Source organism: Amphibalanus amphitrite, unplaced genomic scaffold, assembly GCF_019059575.1.
Source record: "Amphibalanus amphitrite isolate SeventyFive unplaced genomic scaffold, NRLGWU_Aamphi_draft 000548F_arrow, whole genome shotgun sequence".
Lineage (NCBI taxonomy): Eukaryota > Metazoa > Arthropoda > Thecostraca > Balanomorpha > Balanidae > Amphibalanus > Amphibalanus amphitrite.
In genome coordinates, this window is record NW_024882042.1 from 47209 (window position 1) to 60050 (window position 12842).

The 12842-nt window shown below is 46.6% G+C and overlaps 2 protein-coding genes across 2 annotated transcripts in view; both read left to right on the forward strand.

Moving 5' to 3' along the window:
- Positions 1-12842, forward strand: part of LOC122393687 — a gene marked incomplete at its 5' end in the record, with an annotated part of 64801 nt that overhangs the window by 22851 nt on the left and 29108 nt on the right. The window lies entirely within an intron of this gene.
- On the forward strand, positions 4136-8818 carry LOC122393694. Its single transcript, XM_043389932.1, has 4 exons — positions 4136-4241; positions 7080-7193; positions 7659-7776; positions 8281-8818. Exons 1-4 carry the CDS (start codon positions 4221-4223, stop codon positions 8580-8582), a joined length of 555 nt encoding a protein of 184 aa, XP_043245867.1. The 5' UTR covers positions 4136-4220; the 3' UTR covers positions 8583-8818.

The window sequence follows — 12842 nt, forward strand, 5'->3', positions numbered from 1 at the left end:
TGACACGTACTACGAATACCCGTCACGACGCCTACTGGTTGACCTGACCTGACCTGACCCGACCTGGTCTAAATGCTTCAAGACATCATCTGTGATCAAAACTAACACGATATTCGTGATCAGCACCCCGAAAAACCCCTTAGCAGCCACACTTTACGACTTTCTAACAGGTCCCGATTTTTCCGACTTTGGGTCATTGACCTGACCTGGAAGGTCAACCAATGACCTAGGACCTTAAAATTGGGTATCATCGGCTTCCTCTCGTCACGGGCAACACGCTCGTTTTTTCCGCGAAGCTCTAGCTCGATCAGGGGCCAAACGGCAAGGGGGGGGGGTCCAACCGACCCCCCCCCCCCTACACATTAGAAGCTGGCAAACGCCGCACACATGCGAGGGTTAAACCACCATTAATGATGACTGACGACAATTGTCCGTCTGTCTGTCTGTCTGTCCGTCTGTCCGTCTGTCCGTCTGTCCGTCTGTCCGTCTGTCCGTCTGTCCGTCTGTCCGTCTGTCCGTCTGTCCGTCCGTCCGTCCGTCTGTCCGTCCGTCCGTCCGTCCGTCTCGCCTGTCTCATCCATGGGCTCCGCCACCGGGGGGAGGGGGGAGGGACGGGGGACGTGTCCCCCCCCAATATTTTACATTTGTCTGTTTCGTCTGTCTCGTCTGTCGGTCCGTCCGTCCATGACATACAATATCGTTCTGTAATTAAATGTTACAGTGCTTACTAGTTATATCTTTCAGTTTTCACGGACAGACATACAATATCGTTCTTTGCCTTATGATTACAGTGCTTAACCCGCGCACCGACGGGGGAGCCCCCCCCCCCCTCAGGTTTTGTCAGATAGCATAAAAAAGGCGGCGCATATCGCCGCCAGATTTGGCACGACTGTTGATACATCCATTTCGTACACACTCTGGAAATTTTTAGCTCATATCTTAAAAAAGTCAAGCCACCAGGCCACGTTAAGTGACCTCACCTCGAAACACAATCTTCGAAGTTTGCTATCTCGTTGTTGAAAGCAGATCTTGAAACTCACAGAAATAATTTTGGTGATGAGCACCTACAACTCGTATATCTCAGAATTGCATATCGATGACCTACGAATAGGTCATTTTTTACCTGCCCATTATAAGTCAATGGAATAAATTTCAAGTCATTCTTATGTCCATCATATTCCTTTTTTATACGACTTTTTAGCTCTTCTGTTCATGAGCTACGGAGTCGTTTGTTGAATGTTGTCGGTCTTTTTACGGTTACTCGCATAATTTGACCTTCGATGACCTCTGATGACGTCATTTTGAACCCTAACGAAAAATGACCGAAGTACTTTTTTCATAGACCTTCTTACGAGCTTTCGAATGTCGTTTGCCGCTTCTCGCGAAGTTACTAAGTTCTTGAGATCTTTGGGGGGCGGTCATCCACCCTCTCGTCGCTTCTAAGTTGGCTCAGAACCCCTTCGGTGCGCGGGTTAATAGATTCATCTGTCAATTCTTAAGGATCGACATTCAAAATTGCTATTTTCTTAAAGATTACAGTGCTTAATATTTCTTTACATCCTTCAATTTACATCGATGGGCGGATGGACGGACGGATGGACGGCCTGACATACAAAGTCGTTCTTAACTTAAAGATTGCAGTGGTTAATAGTTCTTTTATCTTTCAATCTTGGTAGATGACGACCTGGCGGCCACCTTGGTGATCGGTGGCGGCACGACGATTTCGGAGCTGCAGGATGGGCGCAACTCTGTGTCCGTTCACCCAGAAACCCAGTGCCTGGTCAGCTATGTGAAATATCGTCTCCCAAACAGTGAGATGAAGATGCTGGCTGCCTTCGCTGCGGCGCACGCTGTGCTGTATTTGCCTTTTAGAGGGCCCAGCATGATCCTTTTTGAGGTCATATATGCACGGGTTATGAAGTTCGCGATTCCTCTCAGTGCGGCCGAGAATGCCATCCTTCGTATAATCCACTGTTGCCGATTCAGAGGCACCAGTGCAGTGGTCGGGTGACCGAGCAGGGCCCTGTTTCACGGCACGGCACTACTGTGCGCTACTAGTATCGCGGTATTGAGTTTCCATAGAAACATCTACAAACTTGGACGCTCCAACATTGAGAGCGTTCGAGTATGTGGATGTTTCCAATAGGAACTCAGCACCGCGATACACGTAACGCACTGTAGTGTCGTGCCGTGAAACATCTTCAGTACCTATAGGCACTGAAGATGATGTGAGTTGAGAAGGCCTCAGTCAGTTTTTTTTTTTAACGGCGTTTTTGTTGTCAGTGCTTTCCTAGTTCGTACACCTGGACCTGTGCTTTGATTTCAGAGACCGTACGTTTGGTGTCGATACTCGTTACACGAAGAAATGCTCAGTTGTTTTTAAAGTACATGATGAAACGTGACTTAGTGACCTGATGAACTGTGCTGTGAATAAAATGTGATTTGTGCAGCTTGTGATATCCTCAGGGAAGTCAGTGTTGGGAGGAACCAATCTGTAGCAACCTGTGATCTGTCGTTTCAAGTTATTTTAAATAAACAACACGTTGGAGAGATGCACCATAGTTGACTTTATCGAAAGTGCTCAGAAGACGATAGTAGATACAATCACGCTGGGGGATAGTTATGGCTGGCGATATATTTACCCAGTCGTATTTTTACTCCCTCTGGAAAAGAACATACAATTATTATCGTTTACTTTTGTTTTGTATGCGGATTATAACGTGAGCTATTTTTACATCTTGACTTAAATTTTACACATTCAGCTTCGCAGCCCGCTGGTATTTCTACACCATGCCGCAAGGCGTAGAAATTGTTTTGGCTTAAATTGCACTGTGGCGTAAAATTATCATCGTAAATTACATGCTTAATTCTTCCTAACGCCCCTTTACACCCTTTACCTAGGGGTGTAAAATGAATTGATTTGGGGTGGAGATTTGTGTACCGTACTTTTATTCCGCAACGGGTGTAGTTTTAAGCTTACGAGGATATATTACTTACTACCGGGTGGCAGAATTAATCTCCAATTGTCCATGCAAACATCTTTTACTCTGGCATAAAATGAAGTTAAAAGGGGTGGAGATTTGTGTACCGTAATAATATTCCAATTTCAGGTGTAGTTTTTCTTTCAGTGCAATCGCCCAAGCAGCTGCTGAGATATGAGCCTCTCAAAATTACTACTTTTGCAAAACAGCTTGAATACCCCTGACTTTTCACGTGGCACGTGCCACGACGGTCACTGAGACGTATCAAAAGTAGTCAATTACGCACTGAAAACATTTTTACACCTGTTCCCGAAAAATAACTCCTGTCCTAAGTGTGAAGAATCAAATGACACCCGAATCACGAATCATCTGTTAAAGGGACCCTCCCACCTTCAAAAAAGTTAATGAATTGGCATGAAAGTGATGTCGCTCGGTTCAGATAGAGCAAAAACGAATATCTACCAAATTTCATCGAAAAATATTCACCGGTTTTCAAGATATTAGACTTTTACTTTTGTTTACTTTTTGGGATCTCCGCTGTTCCTAGCGACTTTATTTGAAAGTGCGGCATTTGTTGCGCACAAAGCAGCATATACCACCGCGTGCTACAAAACGTTTTAGTCAAACATTTAATGGACGTTCGAAAGCCTGATGACGTCATCAGATTCCCGTAATGGTTAAGAGATAGGGACCACGCTGGTCCCACCCTGCAAGTAAAGGGAAGAAATTTCTTGAACACCATAAAGCTGCGGGGGTTGCGACCAGGATAAATGGTGGTTTCTGAGCCTGGCCGCGAACTTGGCTATCTCAACTCAAAACTAATGTTAAGGTGGGAGGGTCCCTTTAAGTCTGATCAACTATGCATGGGTAAACGTAAGTGTTTGGGATAATACACTTTGCCTTAACACTGTGGTCCACGAAAAATACGTGCTCCGGGTGTCATCATGAACCTCGTTATAGATGATCAACACCGGTTTCGAGTCCCCCACAAATTGATCATCAGGGCAGGCATCAATAAAAGGGTAGGACCTTGGAATGCGTGTTATTTTTTCCCGCGCGACCGCCTTGGGCTGATCATGCAGCTCGCGAAACGCGTATCATTTTCCCGCGTGTCCGCCGGCGGCGGGTTGTTTGTCACTTTACTCGGGTGTAAGAAATTACAAACATTTGGCCTTGTCGCCATCTTTGCTGCATTTTGTGTGTTGCGGCGGACGCGTGGTATTGCCGGTTCTGGGCTGCATGGATTCGAAGAGGGCTGAGGTAAGGTGATAGGCATACATCTTTACAATAAGCATTTGGCCATTTGCAGTTACGGAAGGCGAATAAGGATGTGGAGGAAGGTAGAAACGCAGCAAGACGTCCTGCTGTCTGCTTCTGTCGGCATATGTGGCGCTGTCATAATGATAACTGGTGAATTATCCATTTTATTTCCTATGTTACTCCGTTCTTTTCCTTGCTATTTTATAATTACAATATTTGCATAATGCATGGTTTAATGTGCCTATCCTAGAGTTCCGCATCACAAATGCTTTGTGTGCACCATTGATAATGTGATGCCTCATGGTTGTGAATGACAATGAGGGACGATAAAGCACAGAAGGAAATAGTTAAATAGCCATTTTAATGGTTATAATTGACTGAATCCAATTCACGTGCCTACGTATGGATTGGATTTTAGATTTCAATTTATCAGTACATGGATTTGGATTATTTGAGGTGAGACGTGCAGAATGTTCATACCTACCTACCTTCAAGGGCGGAGAATTGTTGGGGGTGCATTTCTTGTTTGAATGTATAATTTTCTGCATTCAGGATGGTTATCGGGATAACAAAGGCCACTTGGCCTGGTGGACCTATTCTCACCGAGCTCTTAGCTGGTTGGACTAGTGTGGCTCTAAGGGATAGGGAGTGTTGTACATGACCGTCTTCCAGTGGCGGTCTAGTCGGGCCTTGAACTGGTTGAGGGTTTCGGCACACACATGGTCTCAGTCTGGGAGTGTGATCCAGTTGTTGACTACTCACACACTCAGCATGTTCCACTGAACGAGTGTCCGCACCCTGCGTTTCTTGAACTTCCACTTGTGCCCTCTCGTTCTTGTCGAGTCGTGCCTTGTCAGGATCTCAGCAACCAGCACAGGGGCGTAGGAGCCACAGGGGGGGGGGGGCACGTGCCCCCCCCCCCCCCCCAACCGCAGAGCCGTGGGGCATTGCCCCCATAACTTCACGGTAAAAAGATGCATTTCGAGACAAAAATGGCATGGCATTGCACCTTGCGATGCGAGCCAGCGTCCCTACGTTCAGTAAAGCACATTTCCGTCTAATGAAGGAGCCTTTTGGGCAGGTAGGACACCTTTTCTCATCACTGGCGCACTAGCAGACCGAATTTTGCCCCCACAGCTGAAAGCAAGTTCCTACGCCCCTGAACCAGCAGGTCGTAGAGCAGGTGTCCTGACCTAGAGCAGGTTTATTAGTTATTACTCATTGTTTACCTAAAATCCTACTAAGTTAATCTAAATTAGGTACGTACTCCCTTCTCATCTAAAGCAGCTAAAGTAATTTGGTGGGGTACCTAATGAGGAGTTTAGGTGAGCCAAAGAAATATATCCAGTAACAACATTGGCGGATCTAGCTAGTGACTAAGGGAGTGGCCAAAACATGCCAAAGTAGGGGCCTTATACATGTAGCAATATACCTAAAGCATTGGGTTCGGTTTGCAAAGGGAGGGGTCAAATCCCACTTTGGCCCCGCCACTGCTGGATTTTGGCCCGTTGCCCCCTGGATCCGCTAGTGAGTAACAATCTATATCTGTAAGAAGCTTGAGTTTGAGGGCTTCGGGTACCTGATTGCAAAATCAGGAACACCCACATACACAGCCAAAATCCAGACAGCCAACTTTCAATTGGCTGTCTGGCACTGGGAGCAAATGGTCATTTTTTATGCATCCAAGGTCCTGGATGACAAATCAATATTTTGATGCAAAGTGGGGGGGGGGGGGGCTTGTCATAGGCATCTTGGTTAAAGGGACCCTCCCACCTTCTAAAATGTTATTAAAACCAGTTAAATTGTGCCCGACTTTATAGATTGGATGCCCAGGAACATGGTTCTGGCATTTATTTTTCATTAAACATCTCAGGCTTCCCATATTCCAAACACAAACTTTCACATATGTGAGTCACAGCCTAAAATTCTCCCTTCCCCAGGCCACATTACTGTCATAAAGCTGATTCTTTTTAATCTGTAGGCACCACAGCAAAGCTCAGACCAAGTTTTAATTGATTTTCCACGAACAAGCCCATCTAAATCAGAATGACTAAATGAGGTGACGTCACACTAACGGTCGCTCCGTGTTGCAGATAGGACCTTAGCTAAGGTCTTTTTTTGAAGCATCAGATGGAGTTTTCTCCTAAACTATGGAACTGTGGGAGTTCAAGACAATTTTTTCTGCCTTTTTGCCAGATTGTCCTCAACTTGGCTATCCCAACTCAAACCCCATGTTTAGGTGGGAGGTCCCTTTAAGGATCAAAATATTGACTCACTTTTCAGACAGCTTTGTATTTCAGGTAGATGGGTGCCACAGAAGCTTCCTGGTTGACAACTCAGGGGGGCTTCTCAGCCCCCCCCCGCCAGGAATAGGGTTAACCGCACTGTCTCCTCGAACTGTCTATCTGTCTCCTCGATCCTTATAAATTTATCGTCGTCTCAATCATTGTGGTGAAACAAATGCAGCTGTCGGAGGTATTCTATGTCTACCGTATGTTGGATATGGAACGACACCTAGTATGTACCCTACAGTGCTGAAATGGCCTACATTTTGGCCGAAATTGCGTCTTTCTATCAAAATAGCAAAACACAAACACGCCACTAATAAAATAATTATTCCAAAACCAGGATCCAGTGGTACCGAACAGTTAACTTTGATTTTGAAATCACAAACTTGTTTTCTGACGATACCCTCCCAGTCCGCATCCATCTCCTGCAATCCACAAAGGCTGTCACAAAACTACTTCGTGCATTCTTGCAAAGCGTTTTCCTGTGACAGAAAGGTAAGCTGGCGATCACTGGTTTATATTGGTGAAATGGGTCTTTTTACTCCCACAGCTTGATGAAGCGATGTCGAAGACGTTTGCGGACAGAAGGATCCTGGTGGTGACGAAGAGGCTATCCGTACCCAAGCTGAAGAAGCTCTACCCTGCCCTCTTTCAGGAAATGGAGGTATGTCTCTCGCCCTCTCGCTCTCATTCTCGCTCACTTGGTAGTGGTTGTGCTTATGCTACATCGTGCCACGCTTTGTTTTGTAGTGTTCATGAAATTTATGGTTTTATCATCTCTTAGATGTTGGGAGTGAAACTTCCTACCAGGGTTTTGCTCCACCCACCCATGAGTCGAGTCAAATTTGACTCGACTCTATTTTTTTCCGAACTTGGAAGTTTTGTTCCGTCAAAAAGTTCTACTGTAAAGAATGACAAGTTTTATTCTGCGAGTATCAAAGTTGATAATGAATCAAAGTCATATAATGAAACAAAGTATGTAGCATGCTAATTGATAGTTATCCACGGGCTACCCATCAACGTTTGCTATTTTCACTTCCTCGTTTCTTAGATGGTGTCGACCTATTTCATTGGTAACTCTAGATTTTATTTCCATGTCATATAATAAAGACGTATTTATTTGTTGCAGATCTGGGCGGAGCTTGCCCGAATCAGGGGCGGTGGATCGACCAAGGAGAATGAGCTGGAGAGGGCGCGTGAGAACCTTTCCAAGGTGCTCACAAAGTTCCAAGTCTGTGAAACGAATGGTACGTTATTGTGAATTTACGGTTAACAATTTCGTGGATCTCGAGTCAAAAGTGCATTTTAGTGCCAGTGTTCTTCTAGTTCGGCTACTTTCCTCTCCCATCGCCGTACTTCAAATTTGAAGTTTGACTCTAGGCTTATACAAAGACTTGCCCAAGAGGTACCTACATGGTCGTTTGTCCATTTCCCCTTTTTCTCCCGCACCTATTAACGCAGTCAGAGCCCACTGGAAAGACAATCGGACAAAGTTTATTAACGGATCTACGTTAGCCATATTTGGGGTATCTATAAAGATTGGATGGTGGTTGGTGGCGCTTTGGCTCCCTCATTGCATGATAATGTTCTTACCAGTTTTTAGTTTGTGGTAGGATAATGAAAAATATAAACGAAACGTCGGATTGTCTTTTCAAAAAAACGAGCTATTGTGTGTGCAGTTTGTATTTTACGGCATGACAGTGTTGCATTGGTAACTGACATGCGTATCTATGTGTGTCTGTGTGTTTTAGAAGTTGCGCTGGAGCATCTCCTCATCGAACTTCGCGAGGAAGACGCTCTTTACGCGGCACCGACGGCCGGAGGTCCAATGGTTATATGGCGTGATGCCCTCTGGGTCGAGGGAGAGAAGGTAGCTGATTTTGAGATACTGAACAAGATCGACCAGTTCCTCACATGGGGTGCTGCGTTCTCGGTGTTCGCTCAAAAGCCGACCAAGAAAAGCACGCGGTGCTCCGCATACCTGGCAACCGTTATGGTTCTCCAGACAGACGTGCTGAAGCCCCCGAAAGGCCTGGAGCGTATCACTCAGTAAGCGTCAAGCTCAGTAGATTCGTGTCGCCTGACTGTCCATCTGAGGCCCGACTGAGTCGGGTAAGACTTACCTTTTTCCGTCTTGCGGAACTTCTTCACTGTCAGTGGGCCGAGATAGTCGTGTGTTGAAAGGTCGTCTCATGTCGACTCTCGCCTCTGGCAGGTCAGCCATCCTGGGTAGCTGAGGGGTGGCTCTGCGGTTGCGGCAGAACGCACACTTCTGTTGACACACTTCTGTTCACACTTCTGTTGACACGAAATGACAACAGATGTGCTGTCATTTCGGTTTGTGTCGTGTTGTTTTTTTTTTTTAATAAAGTCGTTCGCCAAAAACAGTTGTTTTCTCAAGGGTGTGCAGTTACACTCATTACGCGGGGAGCCGTGGGACGGGTGTTGGAAAGTACCCGCGGGAGAGGTGTTTAAGCGCAGGTGTAACCCACAACGCAGGTGTAGACAGTAGGTGTTGATACTCGATGCGGGTGTAAACAGTAGGTGTTGATACTCGATGGGGGTGTAAGCAGTGGGCGTTGATACTCGATGGGGGTGTAAACAGTGGGTGTTAATACTTAATGCGGGTGTAAACATCGAGCGTTGATACTCGATGCGCGTGTAAACATTGGGTGTTGATACCTGATGCAGGTGTTCGATGACGCCTTGATGAAGGGTTAGTTGACACCTGTTCAGATGCTTAAAAATGGAACCTGATCAACGACACCTGTTCCGCGGGTTTACACTCGGGACAGGTGTAAAAATGTTTTCAGTGCGGGGTAGAAGGGATGGGGCTACCCAACAAAAAAGACCGCAGATCAATCGGTCCAGCGGTTGCTGAGATATAAGCCTCTCAAAAGCGTTACAGGCCGGGCCGGGCCGGGCCGCTCATACTGAGATTTTTCCGTTATATTGAAAAGACTCACTTCGCTCGCTGCGCTCGCTCGCTCGTAATGAAGCACTAGCTTTTTTGCTCTACCTACTAGCTATATTGACGCTACCTGTTTAGTCACTAGCTGATTTGACGCACTAGCTATTTTGCATTAGGTACTAGCTATTTTGGCGCTAGCTGCTTTGTCACTAGCTGTTTTGAAGCACTAGCTCTTTTGTACTAGCTCAAAAGTCACTAGCTCAATAGTCACTAGCTGTTTTGACGTGGACCCACCCGACAGGGCCCGGGGGTAATTCCAACTAATACCGCAGCCCGGGGGTGTTTTTCGCACCCCTCCCATGTCGAACTCGTATGCCAATGATGTGGAACATTATTCGTGGTGCATTGTATGCAACATGCTGTCAATGCCCTCTCGCTAGTTTAGGCTTTTATTTCTGCTGGATGCTAAGAACGAACATCAAAATTTCATCTTATTCTAAACAACTAGCAGGTCAGGTCGGCAGGTCGCGTCAAGGTCTCAAACCCAAAGAGATGCCGTCACCGACTGCGCCTTCGATATCTACCAGATACCCTACCAGATACATGATACCTACCAGATACATGATACCTAACAGAAGGCTACAAAAGCACCAGCTACTTCTAATTTTTTAACCTTCCAGGCGGTGAGGGGGCATTTTTCGCCCCCCCCCCCTTTGTTTTTTTTCGATATATCTCGAGAACCGCTGCGCCGACCGTCACCAAACTTTCAGTACCTTCCCGTGAATAGCTATTGCACATTGTGACCAAAATTTTTCCAAAGGCTATGATAGGTTGGCCGCTAATGACGTCAGAGTTACGTCATTTTTGCCATTTTCGACCCAAAAAAAGGTTTCGAGGGAAGAGCTGTCAGGCCTGCAGCTTTAGAGATGCAGAAAAATGTTTGGGACATAAGAGGTGTAGAATTAAGTGGGCTACAATAGGTACTGCTATCTCGGACATTTGAAATTTTTGGATTTTGATTCCAAAAAAATTAAAAAATAGATCTTTTGGATATAATAGCCGAAAAATCAAACAAATTTGAATTTCGAAAAAAGGAAAATATGTTATAGTCCCTGCCGTGTTCTATCTACATACCAAATTTGAGATCGATATCTCTTTTTTTGGCCAAGTTATAGCGAAAAAACTGTTCAAAATTGATGACGTCAAACCTTCAACCTCAATTTTAAGCAATATTAGACCTCGTAGCGCAAAACAAAGTCCACAAAGTCAACAAAACAGACTCCCCGTGACGAGCTGCATCGAATAAATACCCATTTTATGCAAAATATCAACTTTGAAATTTGACCTTTTTTGACCTGACCTTGACCTGACCTCCACCAGAAAGTGACCTAAACCGTACCTGATGGTCTTATAACCAACACCATTGAGTTGGAAATGAAAAACTGGCCATAAAACATGCATCGCACAACCTTAGTAAAGTTGGGTTCATGTGGTGACCCTTGGTGACCTTTGGTGACCTGACCTGTGACCTGACATGGTATGACCAGTGACCTGTAAAAGCAACATATGTACTAGACAACTGACTCCCTATCGCTGATTTTCGACAAAACGCGTTTTACTCGGTGTTATAGCGCATTCCCTAGAAGCCCTGTGAACGGTGAAATATTTTATCTTTGACCTGACCTGTGACGTCATCGATGACCCCGAGATCAATGAAATTCGGTTTCCGTCGACACATTTAACAGGGCTATCGAACGCCGTTTGAATTTTTTGGATCCGTCCAGTGGTTTCGGAGATACGGGGCAAAAAAAATGCCCCCCCCCCCCCCCACCGCGCGGAAGGTGGCCGGGAGGCCCACCGCCTGCCGGGTTAATAATAAAGCCATGATTGAAGATTATTCAGATGAGTAATTCACGGTACCCTTTAATCTTGGTCATTTCTTTTTAAAGAAATATGTAAAACACATCTTCACCCTGAACGTTGTCACCCCTCCCTCCCCCAGGTGGTGTGCCTCCCCAGTCCCCACTGGGAGCAACCCCGCCCTCACACCCCCTCCCTCCCCCGGTGGGGCTGGGTGGGAGCGCCGCCTCCCCACTGGGAGCAACCCCGCCCTCACCCCCTCCCTCCCCCGGTGGGGCTGGGTGGGAGCGCCGCCTCCCCACTGGGAGCAGCCCCACCCTCACCCCCTCCCTTCCCCGGTGGGGCTGGGTGGGAGCGCCGCCTCCTCACCGGAAACAGGCACCTCGGACTGAGGAGATAGTGTAGGTATGTAATTTACGAATCAAACAGTACAACATTCAGGGTGAAGACGTGTTTTACATATTTCTGTGGGGCTGTGGGGCTGTGGGGCTGCTCCCAGTGGAGAGGCACCCCACCCGGGGGGAGGGAGAGGGTGTCAGGGTGGTTTGCGTCAGTAGCTGCCGGAGCCCGGCTCGCAATGAATAATGCATAACGCTAATGTTGTGCATCCCAGGCGTTAGCAGCGAGCGATGCATCTCGCCGCCTTCTCTGTCGGATAGCGACCGACCAACTTTGGGCTGTGCTTAAAACTCGCCGATATTGTAAAGCAAACCGTTCATAAAGATGCCTACACTCACGCAGTGAAATATTTAGCATAAAAAGAGGCAAATCTATGTAAGTATATACATAGGTCCTTGTGTATCCATGTAAAACGAACGTCAAAAAACCATGTCAGCAACACTGGGAGATCGTCGTTGAAACTAATGCTAATAACCCTGTTGTTAGCGGGCTCTAAGCAGCTCAGATTGTGGAGAGAGCTTAACATTTAGAAGGCTTTCTTTCTAAAACGATTGCCAACGCCATTGCTGGGACAACCGGCATCCAGTGGCGCGGGAACTTCTTCAAGACTGGGGGGGCTCAACCATAATAGAGATCAACCTAGGGCACCCCCAAATCTAGTTTTCTCACCGGTTTTAGGCCACTTATTTTTCAGACCTTGGCCTTTTCAACGAAAAAAAAAACGAAAATATTTGCAAAAAAGTGAGGTATTCCGTCTCAGCTGAGTGAAGAAACTGCCGTTTTGGCAACCTGGAATAAAGGTTTCAATCTGCCAATGAGTTGTCGAGCCAGTGAAAGAGGTGGATTTTTCACTTACATGCTTTCTTCCTTTGTGACCCACAACCCCTAATTTGGGGAGGACAAGCTGCCCCAACGGTTCCTGGCCTCATGAAAAGTTGTGGGGCACCGCCCCCACGGCCCCAGAGTTGTGAGGCAAGCTTCCCCTCTGCCCCCTCCCCCGGTTCCCGCGCTTATGTATGAATCTATGAAATTATGTTGGTAGATTTCCGATTTCGATTCCTCCAGCTGGGGGGGGGGGGGGCTCAAATACATTACAAGCCCCCCAGCCGAAAAATTGGAGGGGCTCAGCCCCCGCTAGCCCCC

What these genes read in the sequence shown, in the direction of transcription:
- LOC122393694 (XM_043389932.1), top strand. Translation starts at nt 4,221, where the DNA reads ATGGATTCGAAGAGGGCTGAG. An exon ending in TGGATTCGAAGAGGGCTGAG is followed by an intron (nt 4,242 to 7,079) that starts GTAAGGTGATAG and finishes TTACTCCCACAG; the next exon opens with CTTGATGAAGCGATGTCGAA. An exon ending in CCAAGTCTGTGAAACGAATG is followed by an intron (nt 7,777 to 8,280) that starts GTACGTTATTGT and finishes TGTGTGTTTTAG; the next exon opens with AAGTTGCGCTGGAGCATCTC.